Raw genomic sequence first — 24,441 nt, forward strand, 5'->3', positions numbered from 1 at the left:
AAAGAAAGAAAGAAAGAAAGAAAGAAAGAAAGAAAGAAAGAAAGAAAAAGAAAAAAGAAAGAAAGAAATAGCAGAGGGGAATGAGTGCTAGGTAGAGAGTTGAAATAGAATGATGTGACAGAGAATACCTGGGAGACACTGAGGCTTAGAGTTGGTTGACAAGAAGGGACTAGTCATGTGGTGGTTGGTGAAAAACATGTCAGGAAGAGATTCCAGCTAGTGTAGGAAACACAGAGTTAAGGCAGAAAAAAGTTTTGCTGTTTGAAAATCAGAATGAAGGCTGGCCAGCATTCCCAGGGCACCGTGGGCAGGAGGAGCTTGGTCTGAGCTAGCACAGATTGGTAGGTAAAGGTCAGATCACACTGGGCTGTGGGAGCCAAGAGGAGGAGTTTGGATTCTCTTTTGAGTTCAGTGGGAAGCCGTCAGTGGATTTACAGTGGAGAAGAATAAAATCTGATTGCATTTGTAAAAGCTCGCTTTAGCCGCTGTGTGAGGAATGGCATATAAGAAGGCAAATGTGCCCACAGGCAGCAAGTTAGGAGGCTGATACAGGGGAGCCCAAAAAAGATAGAGACTGGAAGCTTGGATGAGGATGCCAAGAGCAGAGATGGAGGAAAGAGATACACAAAGGCAGCATCATAGTACTGGCTGATAGGTTAGACAAGGAAATGGGTGGAGGAAAGGCATCAAGGTTAGCTTGTAGACTTTTGCCTTGAGCAACTAGATAAATGGTAGTGCTGTATAGAGATGGGTAGTGCTGTTTAGAGATGTGGGGAGCCCAGGGAAGAAGGAGGTATAAGGTCATGGAGGGAAATCAAGTGTTCTCTTTTTAATCATGTTAAGTTTGAGATGCCTGACTGCAGAGTCTGGAGTTTGGAAGAAAGGTAAGGGCTGGATTTGATGGTATGTATTAAATGGATTAGATCTCTTCTGGAAAGTGTGCTGATAGGAAAGAATAGAGCACCAAGAAAGGATACTACAAGCCCCTCTGTGACCAACATTTGTGCCAGCCAACTGGTCTCTACCCCCACCCGTTCACAAAGTGGTGAAACTATTTTCTTTAGAATGATCTTTCATAATCCTGTCAACTTCACACACACACACACACACACACACACACATATATAAAGTAAAATAGACAATTTCACCAAGGGAAATTGGATATTTTATTGTAACTTGTTGTCCTGAACAAATTATATAAATAATAATACTTACAACCACAGATGGCCCATTTCCCATGAAAGCTCTGCAATAAATCCCTGAGCCATAGCACCAGCAGAGTTTGTGTTTTGCTCATCAATGAGAAAACAAATCATTGTATCTCTCCCTTCAAATTAATCTCAGTATGTGGATAAAATCATGTATTCTCCAGGTAATATTTTAATTTTTTAGTATTCTGGGTATAATTCATTCTTAGCTGGATATCAATTATCTGACACATGTGAATCTAGGATATTTTCATTAAAGACATATGGTTCAGTTAAAAAAAGAAATGGTCTTTTATTTATAATTTTATATGTACCTAGAGCAAAGAGATTCAGAATGGTGCTCATTAATAAAACAAGTTTATCTTCCTGAGAAAATTGGAAACCTTTGAAGTCACTCTATTTTGGGTTTGTTTAATTTTTTTCAAAGAGGGACCAAATGACTCAGTACTTGATGTTTTGGCCTCTCATTTGGCATTTGAATATTCTTCTGCCTCATATTGTTATTTAGCAAGTTTATTAGTGTACTGTGGTGGTTTTGTTGCATGTTTACAAAACATATATGCTACAAGGCATGGCTAGACTGATCGACATTTCCTAGGATTCTCTTCCCTGTCCATTTCTGGTCTTGTTTTTTACACTCAGAAGGTCAGCACTCCTATAGCTCACAGTGTCAGATCCTCCCGCAGAACGGTCACTCTACCGAGGTCGAAGGTGGTGGCCACTGACCTGTTTCTGTCCACCCTCACAGGTCCCAGCTCATGCTTGGGAATCCAAGCTTGTCCTTGCCCTTCCCCACTTTATATCCATTCCCTTTCCAGAAGCCTGTCCTGCATATGTCAGGCTCCAGCATCAGATGTAAAGGCAACAGTTTTAGAGGGTGCTTAACCAGCTCCCACAATTGTCTAAGGTCAAATCCCTATGTATGTGTGTGCATGTGTGAGGGTTGTGTGTATGAATGTGTGTTTGTGTGTGTGTCTGTGAGAATGTGTGTGTGAGACTATGTCTCTGTGTGAGTGTGTGTCTATGTGTGAGTGTATGAGTATATCTGTGTGAGAGAGTATGTGTGTGTCTCTGTGTGTCTTTGTGCATCTGTGTGTGAGGGTGTGAGTGTATGTGTCTATGAGAGTGTGTGTGAGGGAGACTATGTCTCTGTGGGAGAGTGTGGGTGTGTATAAGTGTGTGCCTCAGTATGAGTATGTCTGTGTGTGAGAGTGTGAGTCTGTGTGTGAGTGTAGGTGAGTGTGTATCTGAATATGAATGTGTGTCTGGGTGTGACTGTGTGTCTGAAAGAGCATGTCTATGTGAGAGTGAGTCTGTGTGTGTGTGTGTCTGAGTATGAGTGTGTGTCTGAGAGAGCGTGTCTGTGTCTCTATGTGCATGTGTGAGTGTGTATGTCTGTGTGAGAGAGTCTGTGAAAACGTGTGTGTGTGTGTGCATATGTGTATATGTGTGTATGACAGAGGAGTATGAAAGAAGAGGGAGGCACCTCCTGTGGTTTTGCTTCTCTGATTGAATCCTGGCTGATACAATGTTTATGGTACTGCTCTTTCTCTCTGCCCCTTTCTCTACTTTGGAGGCTACACCTGCTCTCCAGGCTTTAACTTTCACCTACCTAGCTGACTCCAAAATCTTCATTTTAAGCCTGGTTTGTATCTGAATACCAAACTCGCATCTAACCACCTACAGCACATTCCCACTTGGATAAAGTACCATTACTTCAAAAGCAATGTGTCTAAAACTTAACTCACTAAGGCTCTTCCAATCTCTACCCATACCCCAGGCTGGAGAAAGGCAGGCACCTGTGACTCTCCTCTGTTGTCCTGTCAACAATGGTTAGCAAATGGTTCCTCAGAGCTCTAGAGAACAGCAGGGCCCAGGGAAAAAGTTCAGTGGGTAGCCGACATGTCTACTTCTAACAGAGTTCTATTTTTATGAAATTTCACATACTATTTATTTTAAAAGAGGGTTCTTCTATTTAATCTGAGCTCTCCTGCAAACCCTTCCTCTCTGCCTGCTACATAGCTACACATCGTCATCTGGCCTTCTCACTGGGTCATCTCTGGGATGGCAGGGCCCTTTCCCTCACCCAGTGAGAGCACTGGTAAGGAACTCCTTTACTTCGTTCTTACCCAGCCACTGTGGTCATCATGGTATCAAAACTTCAGCAAGACTCCCCTGGCAAAAATCAACCATTACCTCCTAAGTGACAAACTCCGGATTTTTTTAGTCCTCTTCCTATTGGACTTGTTGGTATTTAGTGACTCTGAACTGAAATGTTCATTTCAGTTCAACTCATTCCTGAAATGATTTTCTTCCTTCGCTTCTGAAGCACTAATCTATCCTGTTCTCCTACTTAGAAAAGAAATATAAAATGTGTCATTATGAGAAAAGATACTGACTTCTCTTCCTTTGTCATCCTGTGTGTGTGCATGCGTGCACATGCATGCATGAATGTGTGTTTATCCTTGTTCTTATCCATAAACACTCCTTGAATGATCTCATCTATTCCCATCTCATCTACTTCAGTAATCTGCTATGAGCTCATGATTCCCCAGTCTATATCTTCAGCCATCATTTATTTTCAGAACTCCAGACCCATAAACCTAAATGCCCACTGGCATCTCCACCTAGTTGCCACTAAACTCAGCCCACCCCAAACTGAATTCATCCTTGTTCCCCAGCTCATCTCATCCCAGAACATTTCTCTCGTTATTCATGTCTGCACTCACCACTCCCTTCTCTCAATTCTTTGAGTGATATTAGGTAAAATCACTATCATATATAAGTATTGTAATGCTCTTTTATTATGTTTGTTTGTTAATTAGTTTTCTCAGTTAAACCCTATGCTTCTTGAAGACAGGGATCACACTACTGGCTGGTCTTATATCCCTGTGATACCAGACATTAGCTAGACATCGAGTAAATATACAGAACAGAATTGAATTGAGAATGCTTAAGTATTACAGCTTTAGAAAAGGAGGACATGCCAGGAAGTCATAACTATATCTGCTATCTAAATCCAAAGGTAACAGATGCAATTCATTTTCTTTGAACACCATAGGAGGGGAAATAGTTTTAAAGTAAAAAAATAAAAATAAAAAAGGAAAGGAAATGTTCTAAACTAGATTTTAAAATTTGACTTAGAAAAATGTTTTAAAAATTGTTTTGGCCCACATAATTCTGCATGACTTGATGCATTTCTCTCCACCTCCAACTCTCTGATCGCACCCATACAGATGGGAATGGATGATAAGGACATGATTTATTAGACTACAGTGGTTCTGTTCCTTTCACTCCGAAAACCAGTCAGAGACTACAGTAGCAGGGAGGAGGCTCAGAAACAGAAGTGGGGCTTCTTAGCCCCTTCCCACCCCTACCTTTGTTCCCCATGGTCAGACCACCCGCAGAGGCAGCCATTGGCCTACACCCCGTAGCTGAAGGAGCTACTTATTCCCTGTCTTTCCAAAGCACAAAAACGGGTGAGTCATGAGGTCAGGTACATCTATGATTATTCCAGAATAGTTGAAATCTTTGCTTTTATGAGCACTAAGCTAGAGAAACCAAAGAAATCATAATGGACAAAATTGTAATGGTAAGGGAGTCTAGAAATATTTTTGTGTAGAAAAAATATTTAACTCATTAAGTGCTATATTTCTCACTTGTCTTTCTATAAGTCCAGAGTATAGGAAAGCAAATATTATCTCTTCAAGCTTGCCTGGCCCTTGCCTACCAATTCCCCCTCCAGCCTTCTCTACCTGACTCAATGATGCCCTCCATATTTCTATCTCAGGCCACTCCCACCTAAACCTCTCACAGGTAAGATTCTGATATTTGTTATTTACACGTCCTACATCTCATTATGCCATTATCCCTGGGCCTTCTATGAGAAAGTAGATAACAATATTTTTTTTCTGTGGTAAAAAATAATTTGGCAATTAGCTAGCATGTGTGGATGTGGGGAAGGGTATCACTGTGAGGGAAGAAAACAGCTCCCTGAAATCACATCATAAGGCAGGTCAAGTGTTACAGCATGTCACATTCTCTCCTGAGAATGAAGAAATTATTCACAATTAGCAGAGAATATTGTGGAATGATATTCATGATATTCATTGACTTCAGTCATTCAAATCCTGTGCTGGTCTCAACCCTAATTAAGCAGTTGAGAAGAGAAAGAATATTAATTGTTGAGCATCCATTCTGGGCCCAGGATGAGATATTTTAATCAAAAGATCCAGGAATAATCCTACTTCTAGGTTAAAAGAAAAATTACCTACATGGGTAGTAAAAAACAAAAAAACAAAAAAAAAAAACTGCTTTCGAACAATAAACCAATTATTGTTATGAAAATCTGATTCAGTCTTATTCTTATATCTGTGCATTATCTTATAGAAGCTAATCATTTGCTATCATTTCCTAAAACCATACACTAGAGAAAGTGTTATGAGCATGAAGGCAGAAAGAATAATTAGAGTGGTTTCTAACAGAAGTTGGACAGATAATGTCTCTAATCGTCATTCTTTGATCACAAATGTCATTTATTCTTAACGTAATTTTCATTCCTGGTTTCTTCCCTCACTTAATAGCAATGAAATATCCTATTAGGTGTTACCATAAATTTGCTATGGTAAACTACTATAAATTAGTAATGAGGGCTCTTCAAAAAAAAAAAACAACAACAACAACACAGAAAATGTGAAGTTTTGAGGGAAGAAAGTAGTTTTGGGGGGGAAGGCCTTTGAAGTCCATACAACAAAACAACAAGCACTTCTTGGTGCCTCATCCTGTTTGTATCTGACATCCCCAATGGCTCCTGAGCCTGACTTCTTTCTTCCCTTCATAACTCAGGTTCCAGGCTACTTTGGGCACTAAAAGCTGCACTTAGAACCTACATTTTTGGTGATGACATTGTGCAGGCAGGCACAGTGGTCCATGTTGTGCCCGGTCCCCCAGCTGCACTCCACAGCCAACTGCTCAGAGAGCTCCCTGACCTTCATCACTGAGTGGAGGCTCTCTCCAGCAATTTCAATGGAACCAAGAATTGAGGGAATCACAAAGCTTTAGGGTTTAGGCATTTAAAAAATTACATGAGCACTTTAAAGATAGGAAATGTAACTTATTAATTGGTTATCCTCTACTAAGCAATATAGAACCTGTCACACAGCCTCTTATTTGTTAAATTATTGACCTAATCAGTGGATGTTTTGGTGTTCCTTCACCATGACATGTCATCTTAGGGAAAACCTCCAGACCATGAGTGGACCAAATTCCATCCACAGAAATGAACTCCCTAGATTCACTATAGAAATATCACTTGCAGGTTCTAGAAGGTTGACTCATAAGTTACCTGCTACAGGGTTTCTTAAGAGTTAAACTTGAAAGAGGCCTCTCCAATGTACACATATGTTGAAAACATTGATATATCTTCTCCTTGTACTGATGTTTTCCTGACATACTGGTATAAGAGAGCCTGACTTCTTTCCTTTACTTTTAAAAAGGGAACAGCCTGGGTGGCTCAGTCGGTTTAGTATCTGACTCTTGATTTTGGCTCAGGTTATGATCTCAGGGTCGTGAGATGGAGCCCCATGTTGGGCTTCTCACTAGGCATCAAACCTGCTTGACATTCTCTCTCTGCATCTCCCTCCCCCCAACTCCTGTACACATTCTCTCTCAATAAATAAATAAATAAATAAATAAATAAATAAATAAATAAATAAAGAACAGATGTTTGCCACTAAATTTCCTGGCTATAGTGAACATCTCAGATTACATTTTATCTGGTCTTCCTTTTCCATGGGAGGCACATTTTCACCTTCAGGCCTCTTACATAATATGGAATAATACAGTCATGATGTCTGGTTTCGAGACTAAGAAATTGAAACCTGTATAGTTGACTTCCAAACCTTTTCTAGAAAAGAAATATAAAATGTGTCATTATGAGAAAAGATACTGACCGCTGAAAAATCTGAAGATTTCCCCTACTCAGTTGCCCTGAGTAAGAATTATGCTCACCTAAAGCTGGATTTAAAATGAGTAACTTTAGGACACCCAGCTAAACCCATCTACGACCGAAACCTAAAGTGTCTTTTTCTGATATAGATACTCAAGGACATAGATTCTAATTTAGTAAGTTGTCTGACCATGAAGATCTTACCTATTAGTAAGTTTATCTTACTTAGCACTGAAAAGATGTTAGGAAACGAAATCTATTATTTCAACTTTATCCATTGTCAGGGAAATAAAATTAGAGGTCTGAAACTCATCTACTTCAAGGTTATTATAAGATCTTTTTGTTAGAACAGAAATAAGTTCAGTGGTGAAGGTTTTGGAAATCAAAAAGAGTAAAGTGCACATGTTATCCTGTTAGGTGTCTTTAGAAGAAAGGGCACTTGAATAAGGAAGAGAAAAGACATAGCTCTCTGGAGAGTATAATAGCACCAGGCGCTGTGGGTAGCACTTTGAACTACTTGTGTCCTGAGCTTGAAATATCACCAACATTTCTGAAAGCTAGCTTTATAGATTTTGATTTGTATTTGACTACTCAGCATGAAATGGACTGAGATTTTTCTGTGACCCTAAAAGCTATAGAAAAACACACATTTTCTATTTGCTGTTAAGGACTATTAAGAGTGACAGATATATATGACTATAATGATGGTTATGTAAATTTATATTCTGACTAAAGTCCAGATTCTGGCTGTATCTGGCTATTCTTAACACAACATAGAATGGTCTAGATAATATTAACTCAAAGGAAAAAAAAAACACAAAAATCTTCAAAATATTGATCATTAAGTTATAACTTAAATAATAGTGGCCTAAGCTTAAAGAGATGTTACCCTCATACACAGAGATAATTTATTTCTTGAGAAAACCCTTCCAATTCTGAAAGATCAGACATTTATCAAACACTGTGACTCAAAGCTGGGTTTAATCAGCTAATGTTGAGATTAGCCAGAATCTAGTTTGAGCATGTAGATGTTGGAGTAGAAAGAATATACTTTTTAAATGGTAAAATAAAAAAATGCAAATGGGAAAGAAAAATAAACTCATATACGCAGAATGATAAAGAAACTCTATCCAGGGAGTCTCAAAGAATGTTAGGACAGTGATTTTTGGAAATTCAGCCAAGAGGATTCTTCAATTTATCTTTTTTCAAGGTTTATAATCCATGGTCTTTGGAGCAAAATGTGCTAATTACAGGTGTTTGACAAAATGCAACTGGTAATAAGAGAGCTGGATAAAGCAGAAAACCTGAGTAGGAGCTGGGGTGTAAAGACCACATGTAATGGGGGATATTCAGATAATGTTCTTTCTGATATTGGGAGATTGTATATCAAGTTTGAAACTGTTGTATAAAATGAGGACCCAGAGAAGGTAGAAAGCATGTGAGCACAAGAAATTCAAAATGAGGACATTCTTGGAAGGCATCTCTCAGATCACTCTTCATACCCAACTGTCTGATTAAGGTAAGTTTGGGTTCTAAACACTGAGCAGGCTTGTATTTGTGTATGAGTCCAGAAGCCCTAATCTTGGGCAAGAAATGAGAGTTTGCTATCAAGAATTCTGGGAAAATCTTGCAGAAACAGTAGTGGAACTGAAGTACTAAATGTTACCTCAACATTCACCTATTCGTTCTTTGAGGCACATTTCAAATGCAATTTCATTAATATGAAATGCAATGACATTTATTTATTGACAAAAAAAAATCATGCCAAGTGCTGTATTGTCTATACACTTTAATATTTTTTGCTATTGTTGTTTTTGGTGTTCTTAAAACTCAATTCTTGGGGCACCTGGGTGGCTCAGGTTGGTTAAGCATCTGCCTTTGGCTCAGGTCATGATCCTGGAGTCTTGGGATCGAATTCCACGTTGGGCTCCCCACTCAGCTGGAGTCTGCTTCTCCCTCTGACCTCCTCCCTCTTGTGCTCTCACTCACTCACTCACTCTCTCTAATAAATCTTAAAAAAAAAAACCCTCAATTCTAACTACAGTTTGTTAAGGTTTTTTTTTTTTATAATCTGCTATATTTTCCTAACGTGAAAACTAAGTCACAGAGAGGCTTTTGAGTAACATGCTCACACAGTTAGCAGATGGTGAAGCAAGGATTGAACCCAGATGGTCTCATTCCCAAACCACTTCATGGCACTCACTTCACAATCACCTTTCCTAATGGTCACCAACCAGATGCAATGACTCCTTCCTCTCAATTCCAGCATTTTGTACCTCTTACACTTACCATATCCTATGTGGTTCTTAACTGTAATTACTTGACTACATGTTGCATCCCCTCAACTAGATTATAAACTTGGTAAGACATATAATTATCTCTGCCTCTCCTTCTGTTGTCCCCAAGGCCTGTTTAATGCCCTGCACATAGTAGGTGTTCAATAGATTTTGGTCATGGGATTGAATTAAATGGGGTGAGGGGCAGATCTGTCCAATCACTCACCACTACCCCATCTACACTATGGAAATCATAGCCAAGTGGACCTGCTCAATCCTCTCTTCCACCCTAAGGAGAGGCGATAGATAGCTGAATAAGATAATGCAACCAAGGGCAAGTTTCCATTTTCATCTCATTCCTCTCCCTACTTCCTCAACAAAATCGACCTAAATGAAGTGAGATCTTTCATTTATTTAATCCAATTCCCTGGCATTTCAAATGCTGTTAAAACTCAATATTCTACTGAAGTCTGGTTGGAGTAAAAGTCAATGGCAGCTAAAGATAGTTTACAAATGGACATACTCTAATTTCTAATGAACTCTGGTGAAATGTGAGAGAAGTGGTTATAGTAACTTACAGAAGACCCAGAAGGAGTGTGAGTCCAGAAGCTTGAATGCTCAGGTGAGGGGCCAAGGTCTACCTTAGAATCTTCCCAACTCCCTCTTACTTATTCCTGTGCTTAAGAAGCCACCAGCATTATGCTCCCTACTCAGAGCTTGAAATAAAGTTAAAAATAAGCCTCTTTATCTTTTTATACAACCAACTCCAACCCCTTTTGCCCGAAGTCATAAATATTTGAAAAGCCCCTTTGCCTTTTGTTTAAGGCCAGGCCTTCAAGATACCTCTCCTCTCATAGGGCTAACTCTTCAAGGATTGGTCAGCTTCTGGTCCACCCAGCAGCAGAGAAGTAAACACAAAAGAATTATTTTACAGCCAGTCTTCTACCAGCTGAAAAACATTGAAAAGTTAAAGAAGCTAAACCTCAAAGTCATAAAATTAGAGAATGTTAGAAATGACAGAGACTTTGATGGCCCCCATTTACCAGCCCCCACCTGTTTCGATGAAGACATTGAAGCTCAGTGAGGAGACATGATTTGTTCAAAACCACCCAGAGAAAGAAAGAACAGCTGCCACATGCAGCAATACGAATGCATCTCCAAAACATTATGTTGAGTTGAGTGAAAGAAGCCAGACAGAAAAGAATGCATACTATATTATTCCACTAAGTTCCAGTGCAGGCCAAACTAAGCTGTGGGGACAGAAATCAACATTTGGCTGGGTGGGTGGGTGTGAGCCTAAAAGGGGCCCAAGAGAACTTTTGGTGGTTATTAAAATAATGTTCTATACTTTGATTGGACTGCTAGTGACATGATGGACGCAAGTGTCAAAACCCATCCCACTGTACCACTAAAATCTATTCATCTTGTGTGTAAATTGAGTCTCAACAGACTGATTTTAAAATAGTTTTTTGTTGTTGTTGTTAAAAGCTGCACAGGGTGTGAGATATGGTGCTGACACGGGGGGTTTAGCTATGTGCCTCCCAGGCCAGGCCTGTTGGGCTCCACCACCCTCCTTCCAGCTCTTTTTCTTCTTGATGCAAATGCACTCTTCGGAACCAAGTCTTCGTGATTGGTCCTGGACAACTCGCTGAAGCAGCATATGAAAGAACATGAGAAGTTTCCAGTGGGGTCCACAATTAAATCTGAGACGTTAAATTATCATTTCACAACTACTCTGGAGACAGCCATGACTTCTGCAAATTTCAAGCAAGACAAAATAGTGATTATCAGTCCCCCCAAAAGGAGGGAGCTAGTAAATGAGTGAGCTAAAGAATATTAGGTGCCATTGGTAATTCTGGAAGTAATATGAAAGAATGAAAGTGTTCCACATTTAGTTCTTCTCAAGCCTGCAAGGGCCTAATCTAGTCACATACTGTAATTATAATGTATCCCTAGGTATGGTGTATATAGCAAAAGCATGCAAGTGAGACTTGGAAAAATAGAGCTTTCAGGACTGTGCATTAGTCTATATATAGAGAGATGTATAGCTTTTCTCTGGCTTCTCTGGAATTCTCTCTATAGGCTGTTGTCTCTTCCTTTTGAGAAGTTGAACTCTGTTTCATCAGAGGCCTTCCTCAAAGAAGGAAGGGCTCTTGACAGTAGTGGACTTGAATGTTCTGCTTATTAAAAACAGGGCTAGAGAACATCTCTGACCCACAGGCCTGCCACATCCCTGTCCCTCATGCCTGTAGCAGGCTCCCTATTTTTTTTTTAATTTAAATTCAATTAGCTAACATCTAGTACCTCATTAGTTTCAGATGTAGAGTTCAATAAATCATCAGTTGTGTATAACACCCAGTGTTCATCCCATCACATGCCCTCCTTAATGCTGATTATCCAATTACCCCATCCCCCCACCCACCTCCCTCCAGCAAGCCTCAGTTTGTTTCCTAGAGTTAAGAGTATCTCATGGTTTGTCTCCCTCTCGGATAACTTCCCATTAAATTTTTCCTCCCTTCCCCTATGATCCTCTGCACTGTTTCTTATATTCTACATATGAGTGAAACCATATGATAATTGTCTTTCTCTGATTGACTTATTTCCTTCAGCATAATACCCTCCAGTTCCATCCACATCAATGTAAATGGTAAGTATTCATCCTTTCTGATGGCTGAGTAATGTTCCATTGTGTGTGTATATATATATATTTATACACACACACACACACACACACACACACACACACACACATATATATATATATATATATATATAACACAACCTCTTTATCCATTCCTCTGTCAATGGACATCTCAGCTCTTTCCACAGTTTGGCTATTGTGGACATAGAGCAAGTTCCTATTTACAGCACCTGGGATTCCCTTTGGCTAGAAAGGCTTGGTGACACACCATAAGCCCCACTTCCTAGAAGAGCCATTTTGCACAGCCAGAATCATAACCTGGGACAAGCAAAGCAGTTGCTTTGGGTTCTAGATTTCACCCTTGATTCCAAGCCTTTCCTAGCAACTTACAAATTATCAGCTGAAGGGAAATAACTTTCCCTCTTTGGGAAAGGTGGTTCTGTTTTAAAGCCTGTCTTATGCCCTGCTTATCCCAGTTGTTACTGGTAATATATATATTCTATGTTTTTCAGAGAAGAAAACTATTTTTTTTAGAATGTTTCACATTCTAAAGAAAACTTCCTTATGAAAAAATACAGCACAATACCAAAGTCCCAAACCTTCTGATTATTGAAATTCTTGGTTACGGGCGCCTGGGTGGCTCAGTCGGTTAAGCGTCTGCCTTCAGCTCAGGTCATGATCTCAGGGTCCTGGGAATCGAGACCCACATCAGGTTCCCTGCTCAGTGGGGAGTCTGCTTGGGATCTCTCTCTCTCTCTCTCCCTTTACTCCTCTGCCACTCTCGTGTGTGTGCTCTCTCTCTCTCTCTCAAATAAATAAATAAAATCTTAAAAACAAATCTTGGTTAGTGCCAATAAACTTCATTGAAAATTCCACAAAAAATATCTAGATCTTTAGCCTTTGAAGACATATATTCATTGATTTGTTGCTCATTTATTTGCTTGCTTCCAAATATTTCCTGGGGTTTTAAACTACTTTTATTTATTAAAAGTGTAGATGGTTCTTGATGGTTGGTATATTTGTAAAACTGCCTTCTTTATTATTATACACTCCTCAGATAACTAACTGCTATTCTAAATGCGGGAACTAAATTCCAAGGGATTTAAAACAAATATATTCCAGATCTGAAAATTAGTCTAAATATCCATTCAATCACTCGACCATTTATTTCACTTAAGAAATAAATGAATATGATGGGAAAATTAATAATATGAAGGATTTGTTTGAAGGATTCATAATAGTTGGGAAAAACTGCAGAAAAAGCAATGGATATTACCATTTAAAGTTTCTTCTCAAAGGAGAAGCACATGTAGAAATTTCTACTAACTTTTGGTCAGCCTGATTTATTCTCTTAGACACTTGTGTCTCATTTTCAACCAACTGAAGTACCAAAGTAAGTAATGACAACTTTTATATCCATTATTTCTAGGTAATATAATGTCCTGAGGCTTGAAGTGTTCCCTAAACTCAAATTTAAGTACATTATGGGGGAATTGCTCATTAGTCTATGGAATGTACCCATGTGCCTTTAAATTTCATTTTAATCATTTGTACTAATTGACAGACTATATCCCCTGGAAACCCTGAAAAATCTACTAATAGGCAATTGCTTCATACGTCAGTGTGGTCATTTGCATTTCTAAACCTTTAATCTCATTAGATACTTAATATTTCTCTTGTTATTTAATAGTGGAGCAAAATTTGACTGCCATTTTGCTGTTTATGATATTTGCCAAAAAAAGAAAAAGTCTCTTTACTACTAGTAAAAAGCAATATGATAATAATGGTATTATTTAAGTATTATTGTAACAGTAATCGTACTGATGGCTGATAACCTGACTTCTGCTCTTAGGTCTGCTAACCAAATATTTTTGGGGTCTTGGACAAGTCACTTCTGTGAATCTCAATTTTCTAACCTATAAAAAGGAGAGGTGAACTTCTGGTCATTAACAAGGATGCTGTGCATATTATATATAGTAACACCTTTAGAGCATTTTAATTTGTTGCTATACCCCAGTTGCACAGAGAAGCCTAGTAACAGTGGTAGCACCCTTGCCATATCCACCATCATCATTGTTATCATCATTATTGGCATAGACAAAGAAGAAGGTGCCCAGAAAAACATGACTAAGGGATACTTGTGGAACAAGGTAAGTAGGTTTCACAATGTATCCATTTCCCAGGGCTACCTTAAAAAAAGTACCACAAACTGGTGGCTTAAAACAACAGAAATCCATTCTCAGTTCTAGAGGACACAAGTCTGAAATCAAGGTGTCAACAGCTCCTTCCAAAAGCTCTAGAAGAGAATCCTTCCTTGCTGCTACCAGCCCCTGCTGGCTCCTGGTGCTCCCTGGCTTGTAGAAACAATCCCAGTCTCTGCCTCTGTTTTCACATGGCCTCCTTCTCAGTGTGTCCTAATATCCCTTTCCTTCCTTTCATAAAAACACCATGCATTGGATTTAGGGCCACCCTAAATCCAGAATGATTTCTTCTTGAGACGTCTTGAGATTAACTGCTTACATCTGCAAAGACCTTATTTACAAAAAAGTTCACATTCTGAGCTTCTGGACATAATTTTGTGGACACAATTTTGGAGGAACATTGCTAGCTCCAAAGAATGGTAAAGGCTGACTGGGGACCTGTGTTGAGAAGAATGTTAAGGCTGAATTCAGGATTAGTAGGAAAGAATACCAGGGTCATGAGCAAGGTATGGGAAGTGGACACATACTTGTCATGTTCTTGTCATCACTAAGCACTTATCTACAAGGGAATTGAAGAAGATTTGTCACTGCCCCTGGTCACTCAGTGGCAAAGTTGCACTAGAAATAAAATCTCCTGACTCAAAATTCAGTGCTCTTTCCACTACACAATTTAATAATCTCTCATCTCAACCCCTCTCTAGAGTTATTACTAAAAATGTAAATATAAGACCTTGAAAATTACTGACACCTTAATACTTATGTTGATTTCATCGGTCAGATTAGAGTCGTTAAGAACCATTTGGCTGACTTCCATTTCCAGCTCTGTATCATACTAACCTTCCACCTGAGAAAAAATAAAAGCTGGATAAAATTTAAAGGGAAAATTTTCAAAGCTTTGAAGAATTGGGGGTAGAAGATGTCAGTATACTTTAAGGGAAGTATTATAATTAACAAAGGACATTTCATGATGACAAAAGGTGATAAAAAGGACCAATTCAATAGGAATATTTTGAAAAATTCTTAAATTTGTAAGCATCTAATAGTGTACCTTTAAATATATAAAGAGAAGAAACAGAATTAAAAGGACACAGGCAAATCCATACTTATAATCAGAAGTTTTTTAAGTCTCTGTTTCTCATGAATGTAATAAGCAGACAAAAAATCAGTAAGGACACAGAAGATTGAACAAGATTAAAAAGCTTGACCTAATTGATATTTAGAACCATTTACCCAATTACTGAAAAAGGCACATTCTTTTCAAGGGAACATGAAGTTTTACCAAAATTGAACATTTGCCTGGGGCATAGATCAAGTCTACACAAATTTCAGGAGACTGAAATCATTTAGAGTATGCCCTCTGACCACAGTGGAATCCAGGTACAAATCAATCCCCCAAAATATAAATAGAAAAATTCCCCACATATTAGGTTGTAGGCAAAGCACATCTAAATAATCATGAGTAAAAGAAGAAATCACAGTAAAAATCAGAAAATAAGTTGAAATAAATAATAATAATAAATACTACATACTAAAATCTCTAGGATACAAAAAAATAACTTGTGGATTATAGCTAAAACAATCTGTTGAGGAACATTGAGAGCCTTGAATGCATATATTAGAAGAAAGGAAACACTGGAAAATTGATGACCTACACTTTCCTAAGAGGAAGCTGGGGGAAATGCAAATTAAATCCACAGGGAGTAGAATGAAAAGAATATTTTAATGGCAGAAAAGAACTATACCCAGCGAAAATCAACAAACCCTAACATTCATTCATCAAAAAGACTAATAAGGATTGATAAACTTCTAACAAAAATGATCACAATTTTTTTTAAAAAGGAAGAGACAAATAATGTTAGGAATGAAAAATATCCTACAGACAATTATAAATAAAATTAGGGGATATCATGAACAACTTTATACCAATACATTTAAAAATGTAGATAAAATGGCAAACTCATTGAAAAATAACTAATTTAAAACTGATACAAGAAGAAATAGAAAATATGAGCAGTGTTTCATTAAAGAAATTGAATTTTTAATAAAACTATTCCTACAGTATAATCTCCATGGCTTCTCAATGAATTCTTCCTAATATTTAAATAAGAAATAATAGCAGTTTACCACAAACTCATTCAGGGATTAGAAATAGAGGGAAAACCTTTCAACTTGTTTAATGAGATCAGCATAAAGTTGATACCAAACCTGACAAAGGGATTATAAGAAAATTATGGAACAATCTGTCTTAGAAACACACACCCCCCCCCCACACACACAATATCCATTACCTATAAGGGCAGATGAAACAGTCAGTGGGGGGACAGGGCTTATGCAATTAGTTTCTTCAGTTTCCTTCATTTCACTCTTCAGAAGGAGAGCAACTTTGTGCTTTTGAGGTAGAGACAAGTATCTTATTTACTGGAAAGAAGGCAGCATGGTAGGAGGTGCATCTTTCTACAGTCACAAATATTTATTAAAGCCACTGAGAAAGTAATGCTCTCTTTTTCAAAGTTCATCATTGTACTCTATTGGCAGTCCTCCATTCCAGCCTGTCTGTAGTAACTCAGAGAGATGGGATAAACAGAAGCATGAGTTAGATACTGCTAAGTTCAGTCCTGGTTCTGCCATTTTTGGCAAGGTGATGTTCAGTAAGTTATTTGGTCTTTCTTAGCTTTCATGTTCTTGTATAAAATAATGGGTTAATGACATTTATCTGAAGGTAGTTCAGGGGATTAAATGAGATGATGGATGTGAAAATGCCTGTACACATAGAGAGGTAGATATTTTCCTGAAGTTGGAGATACAATTTGCATTATTTACTTACAGAATTTGTGCCACTTAAAGTCACTATTGTCTACCATTTTCTATTTATTAAGAGCAATAAATTCATGTCTCTAAAAGATTATCTCTTATTGTTGTAGCTACTTACAATGTATCTCTGTGTCCATCAGACGCATGTGGATTAAAATGCATTTGCTGCTTCTTACAACATGCTAGTTAGAGACACAATGGATAGACTGTTTGGGGTGGGGGCAGCAGTGTCCAATATTCAATACAAGTGCTCTAGGTACTCCATTACAAATCAGAGAAAATATTATGTTTTGGAGAATTACCTTGATAAAATCCTCTGGGGATGGATCGGAGTAAAGCAAGCCATGAAAGGGGCTTTGACTCATGAGATGGCACAAATTGAGGAAACTCTGAGAGTCCATATCTAACTCTGGGCTTAAATTTCCTCACCTATTCCAGACCCCTGTGACCTACATCTTTATATCTTTGCAAAAAAATGTCCTTGCCTGGAATGCACCTTCCTCAAATCCCTGCCTGGAAAATTGTTACTCATCTTTTAAAATCACACATTCATTCAATCAGAAATGTTTATGAAGCCCTTCATATGTATTGAGTGCCATACTAGGCACCATGGTTATTAGGATGGTGAGCAAAATCAGACCACGACCTCATTTATGTGCGCAGGCTCTGTACAGATGTCTCTGTCAGTCTTGCCCTGGTTGCTCCCTCCTGGGTACTCAAAGCTCTGGGTGTACACAGTATCAGAGAATAATCCCTGTGTTCACATGGCTGTTTCTCCAGCCTGGAAGGGAGCTCCGCAAGGGAAAGGCCTAATTCAATCATCTTTTCTTCCCCAGGGCACACCTCGGAGTCTGACATGTAGTGGGCATTTAATAAATGTTTGTTGACTGAATCATTCATTATTCATGAGGCCTTGATACAGTCAAATCTGTTGAATGATTCTGCTAATGAATATGAGAGAAATTAAAACAATTACCCTCAAGAAAATTATATATTTTTGAGATATTCTTTGTTTTTTCCTATTTTATTAGATTTTATTAGTAGTCCTAGCAGCTATTTTAAATACTTACAAAGCTAACATCACTGATTTTTTTTAAAAGATGCACAGTGTAATATAGTTGAAATTATGCCCAATAGCCTTTTCTGGTTTAAAACTTTGAGAATTTGGGAGGAAAAATAGAACGAGCTGCCATTTAATTGGAAATAGCCATGCATGTGAATATACCAGAGGATTTGTTAGGTTTCTATACTAATCAATAATATTCACCTAGAAATGTTAAGTGGTAGAAGACATTCATGGAATTTGACTTCACAACACCGAAGTCTGTCACATCCTCCAAACAAAGATAACATTGTTTATTTAAAAACACTTAGTATAGATCTAAAAGTTTCCCGAAGTTTGTGAAAATGTGCTGAACTGTTCTTGAAAAAAATTAAAGAATGAAAACAAGCAAACAAAAGAGCCTGTCATTACTTGTGCCGAAAAAGGAGAAGCCATTCTTTAAGTTGTGCGAGGCAGACCCTAGAGGTTTCAGCATAAATATCAGGGGAGCTTCGGAGATAAAGAGATGTCATTTCTATTGACTTATTTTGAAATAAGTAAAATGTTTAGCCTTTTTTTTCACCATGCTATAAATTATATACAGAAGGACTGAAGGGTGAAAGCATGAAAGTACCTACTTGGTCTGGTGTTTAGATCCTTTCAGGTGGGCATGATACTGTTCTATGGAGTTTAGAGAGACACTGCAGATGGTACATCTGTAATTGCGCCTCAGACCTGTGGACAACAGACGGGCTTGATTAGCTGCATCCTTGCCATCACTACCTGAATGAATCCCAGAATCTCTAGAAGTTCAGGACAGAGTATCTCACAGGGCATCTGATCTACCCCACCAACACTTCAATCCTCCTTACAGAGCCCAGCCAACACCTCCCTTAGTAGAAGTTAGAAGCAGGCTGCTCCATTTCTGGATGCCTAAAATTATTAGGACGTGGTAAATTGAACATTATTTTAAAAAGTGGTGGTAGGGGGGACATGCTTCCTGAGATACAATGTTTCTGGACATTTTGTAACCCAAAGACAATTGTACTTTTTCCTTAAGGCATATAGACATGGTATGCTGTCATATCTGCAATGAAATTTGGGACTCCAGAGAAAAATTCTGTATCACTCTTTCAACCCTATTCTAATGGCAAAATCACAAATTCAGTTTTAGACCTCGTTCATTTGAATTCTTCCAGGATCATCTTATAAAATGTAAATACCCAAGAGATGGATAATAATCTAATTCACATAAAAGCTTACTTTCCACCAAAGAGTTTAAAAGAAAGTTACTCATTAATTTATTAATTTAATTCATTCAATTCATTCATTAATTATCAACTTTGGACCAGGCACTAGGGATTCTGAGATGAATAAGATGCTCTTGTTTTCAAGGAGTTTAGTAAAAATGTTGACTTCTTGGGCGCCTGGGTGGCTCAGTTGGTTGAGCGACTGCCTTCGGCTCAGGTCATGATCCTGGAGTCCCGGGATCAAGTCCCGCATCGGGCTCCCTGCTCGGCAGGGAGTCTGCTTCTCCCTCTGACCCTCCCCCCTCTCATGTGCTCCCTCTCTCTCTCATTCTCTCTCTCAAATAAATAAATAAAATCTTTAAAAAAATTTTTTAAATGTTGACTTCTTTATAATATTGATTCATCTAGAGTCAAACATGTTAGAAAGTAGCTTTAACCAAACTTTAAACATTTGCCATAGCTCAGAGACCCACATGAAACACGTTCCTTCTGCTAGTGTGTCCCATCAGAATAGATAGAAAAGTAAACTGTGAGTCATGATCTGAAAGTTTAAATTTAAATCTTGGCTCCAATCATTCCTGGTTGTATGATCTAGGGGAAATCATGCAATTTCTTCCTGGCCTCAACATGAAGACAAAGCCATTCACATCACCAGGTTGTTGTGAGAATTAGGCAAATAAAATGTATTAAAATGCTTATCAAGTGACAGTTGCTACTAATTTTGCTCCAACACTCTATGTCTTACCATTGTAAAGCCAGAATTATAAACAGCCATAGCACTTTTTTCCCTGATGAATGCATAGCATTTCCTTTCTAAGAGACAAAATCATTCTCATTTTTCTAAAAAGAAAATAATGCACAGTGTTGGTAGAATTGTGTAACCTACAACCTGGGTGACTATATACAAATTAGTTAACTTCTCTGGACTTCCCTTTCCTTAAAGGATTGTGGGAAGGCCTGAGTGAGACAAAGCATGTATCTGGTACATAATAAGTGATCAATATAAATTAGCTATAACTATGATTTCAAAGTGATATTAAAATGGAATTATCTTTTTCCTCAATGTCACAGATGAAGCCCTAAGTTGAAGCCCTACACCCACATTACTAAAGTGAAGTATGAGAGTCCCAGTTCAAACCATCCAAAGAAAATAGTCAAGAACCAATTTCTAATCCCGAGCTGATCACCCACCACCAGTCTAAAAAAGAGGTTGAAGAAGAAAGAAAGAAATAGGTAGAAGATTTCTTAAAAGAGTCATATTGTACTGTTTTGCTTACCCTCCTCCTTGCGAATTGGATTTGTCCTTCTCTCTCACCTCAAACCTATGGGAAAAGACTTCAGTGGAACTAACTCCCTAAAGAGCTTCAGAAGTGCCTTCTTGCACTTGGTAAGCCATGTACTGGACTCTTTATAACCCCTGCAAGATTCAAAATGCTGGAGTCTGTAGCCAGTTAGCAACTTTGATGGCAAAGCAAGAAAAGTGGCAGGATTGGGCATGTATTCTCACAGCTTGTCAGAGTAAGAGATACATGACAGCTTCCCACAGACCCATGTGTGTCCTGTGTATGAGCAGAGCTGGTTTGGTGATGTTTTGGATATTGGAGTTGGGGACAGTAAGACCTCAACAGAAAGATGCTAAAAATGTTCAGCTGGATATCTAGAGGCTTAAAGTGACCCCAGATGAAATACTTAGCCCATATCAAGTAATGCTGAGTTCCTGAAAAGCCATGAAAACACCCCATGAAAAGAAGAGTCAGTTTGCAGCCCCTGCTGGATCTGGCAGCATCTATGCCAGCTTTGTATGTTTGTCTATCAAGTCAACTTTTATCCCCCTTGCATTTATAACCTGAGACTCTGCATCCCTCAGCCTTGGAGGAACCTGAGGCAACCTTCTGAGCTAAAGGGATAAAAGAAAACCCTGGAACAAAAGCAAGAGCCCTGGGCAGAGAAAAAGAGAGGAGCCTACTGAACTCTCTTTTCTCACAGCAAATAGGCAGCCCAAGCAGATCTGACCTGAGGGAGGGGAAAAAACTAACTTTTAATTAAGTTTGGAGATAACTGAAAAATTATTTTACTATCCTGGATAGACCAATTAATTAACTTTTATGTATCTAGGAATGAGAGTAAAGAACTCTTTTCAGCTTAAAAGAAAAGAAAAGAAAAGAAAAGAAAAGAAAGGTAGGCCATAAAGAAGAGCTGTGTTTACAACACCTTTCCATTTCACAGGTGTGCATGACTCAGAAAGATGACCATAGTCCCCAAAACCAGAGAACATAAGTTGTCACAACAAGCATGTGAGCTGTTTGAATGCTTCTCCAGGGCTGGTCCATTCCTTCTTTTATGCATGGAATCAGAATATGAAAACCAGCTTCAGGCCTTCCTCCCTGGGTTTTCCTTCACTGCCGTCATAATAAACGGTAACTACTATTTATACGGGTCCTCTTCAGACTACAGACTAATCAAAGTTCGCCTCATAACAAATGGAGGTTCAGCTTGGCAACTGACATAAATATTTATGTTTAAAAATGGGCATTTTTAAGATCACCAACAAATCTAAAAAATATTCTGATCTGTGCTTTCCATTACAGTTCTCATGCTCTGCAGCTCAACAGAGGCGTGGGCAGGAAATATCTGTCACTTTATTACAGTGTAAACTACAGGAAGCATAAACTAGAAAGGCAGTGGGAATAAACATGAACAAAGGCAGAGAAGGGGCAGAGGAGTCCTCTACCACACATGACACAGGGTCCTCGGTGGGAAGTTAGGCCTTTATTAATACTCAGTTGAAATCCTAATTAGTTTGGAATTATACAGCTCCTTTTTCCTCAGAGAACTAGAGAATCTTATTTAACAAAAATGCTAACTTTCTTATGCAACTCATTTTCAGTGCAATACCGTATTAAGAGTATCCTGAAACCTTTGCATACCAAAAGGTTATTTCTGCAGGATTGCTGGTATGTGTTGGAAAATATAGTCACTGCTGCCAGGAGATGGCCGTCCACTTGGAGAGAGAAGGCATGTATACAAATAGCAACAGTGTAAGGTAGATCATAAAAAGTACAACAGTCAGGAGGAGTGGAATGTATGGGAATAGAGGAGGAGATTGTTTCTAACTCAGAGAATCTGGGAAAGCTTCTTGAAGATGCATCACTTTTGTGTTTATATTCTTAGCAGTGTGTAAAACAGATGGTCCTGGAGTGTTTAGCAGTATGGGACTACTCAGTGTGTCTTTTCAAGTCTCACAAAGCCAGACTTTAGATGCCCTGCAACTTCACTTGGATCCCTTTTACATTACAGAAACATCATTGCACCTTTATTACAATGCCAGGTAATTTTGCTGAAGGCCAAGAATGTAGCAGAGAATAAAACAGACCAAGTAATTTTTGATGGAGCTAGTAAGGTTCAAAGAAAATAAACAAGTAAACAAATAAACACATTATTATAGATTGTGAAGGTGTCACTCAGGATGTAAACAGGTAATGAGAGAAACGGGCAGGAAGGATGATTTTGGACAGAGTTCTCTGAGAAGTGTGAAATGAAACCAGAGGGATAAGACTTAGGCTGTGATGTGAAAAACTGGTTAGAGAGTTGTCCAGGGAGAGTGAATAGTAAGCAGAGACGGCCAGGAATGAAAATGGGCTAGGACTGTTCAAAAAACAAACAAAACGAAGCAACTGCCAACCCAGAATTCTATATTCTACAAAAATATCCTTCAAAATAGAAAGTGGAATAACAACATTTTCAATAGACAAAAACTAAGAGAATAGTTTGCCAGCAGACCTACGTTACAGAAATGCTTATAAGGTTCTTCAGGTGGAAAGCAAATGGCACCAGATGTAAACTCAGATCTACAGGAAAAAATGAAGAATACCATAAATGATTAATATATGGGTATCTATCTTTTTTATTCCTCTAAATTTATTTGAAGACAGAAAACAATTTAAAAAAACTATAACATCGGGCGCCTGGGTGGCTCAGTTGGTTAAGCAACTGCCTTCGGCTCAGGTCATGATCCTGGAGTCCCGGGATCGAGTTCCGCATCGGGCTCCCTGCTCAGCGAGGAGCCTGCTTCTCCCTCTGACCCTCCCCCCCTCATGTACTCTCTCTCATTCTCGCTCTCTCAAATAAATAAATAAAATCTTAAAAAAAAAAAACTATAACATCGTATTGTGCATTATGGTGTTTTTAATGTGTTTATATGTGTTAAATATATGACAACAATAGCACAAGAATGGATACAAGCAGAACAATACTGTTAAAAGATCATATTTTACATAAAATGGTAAATATTAGTTATAAATAGACAGTGGTCATTCAAGGATGAATATTATAATTCCCTAGAAACAAATACAAAAATATAAAGCTAAAGAGCCTATGGAAAAAATTATATAGGATAATAAAAAATATTTGACTAACCCAGAAGAAGGCAAGAAAAAATAGGAAAATAGAAAACAGATGGAAAATAAATAGCAAATGGTTTAGTTAAATTCAACCATATCAATAATTACATTATATATAATTGGACCAAACATTTAAAAGGCAGAAATTATCAGTCTAGATAAAAAGCAAGATTTAAATACATACTGTCCCAGAGGTATATTTTGTACACTTATAGGTTAAAAGTAAAGGGATAGAAAAAGACATACCATGCAAGCAATAAGCATACAAAGTGGAGGTGCCATGTTAATATCAGGCAAAATAGATTTCAAGATAAGAAATATTGCCAGATATAAGGAGGGTGTTTTATAATGATAAAGTGAGGAATTCATCAGGAGAACCTAACAATTCTAAGTGCAATTTAGCTAATAATAAGCTTATGGATACAGGAGACAAGAACTGGTAGAAAGAGAGGAAGAAATAGACAAGTCCATAATAATAGGAGATTTTGACATTACTGTCTCAGTAGTTGATAAAACAGTAAGACAAAAAAGTCAGTAAAGTTTAAAACATCTAAATAAAACTATCAACCATTATGTACTAACTGATATTTATAGAACACTACACTCAACAATTGCAGAATACACAAACTTTTCAAGTATATGTAAGAAGTAAACTAAAGGAATAT

General features: G+C 38.1%; 1 protein-coding gene across 1 annotated transcript in view; it reads right to left on the reverse strand.

Moving 5' to 3' along the window:
* ZMAT4 (zinc finger matrin-type 4) overlaps window positions 1–24,441 on the reverse strand; it is a 360,824-nt gene that overhangs the window by 34,365 nt on the left and 302,018 nt on the right. The window contains exon 6 of the mRNA XM_021681530.1: window positions 18,765–18,861. Within this exon, the coding sequence (XP_021537205.1) occupies window positions 18,765–18,861 (97 nt within the window). The remainder of the gene's footprint in view (window positions 1–18,764; window positions 18,862–24,441) is intronic.

The sequence above is a fragment of the Neomonachus schauinslandi genome, chromosome 2, assembly GCF_002201575.2.
Source record: "Neomonachus schauinslandi chromosome 2, ASM220157v2, whole genome shotgun sequence".
NCBI classification, from domain to species: Eukaryota; Metazoa; Chordata; class Mammalia; order Carnivora; family Phocidae; genus Neomonachus; species Neomonachus schauinslandi.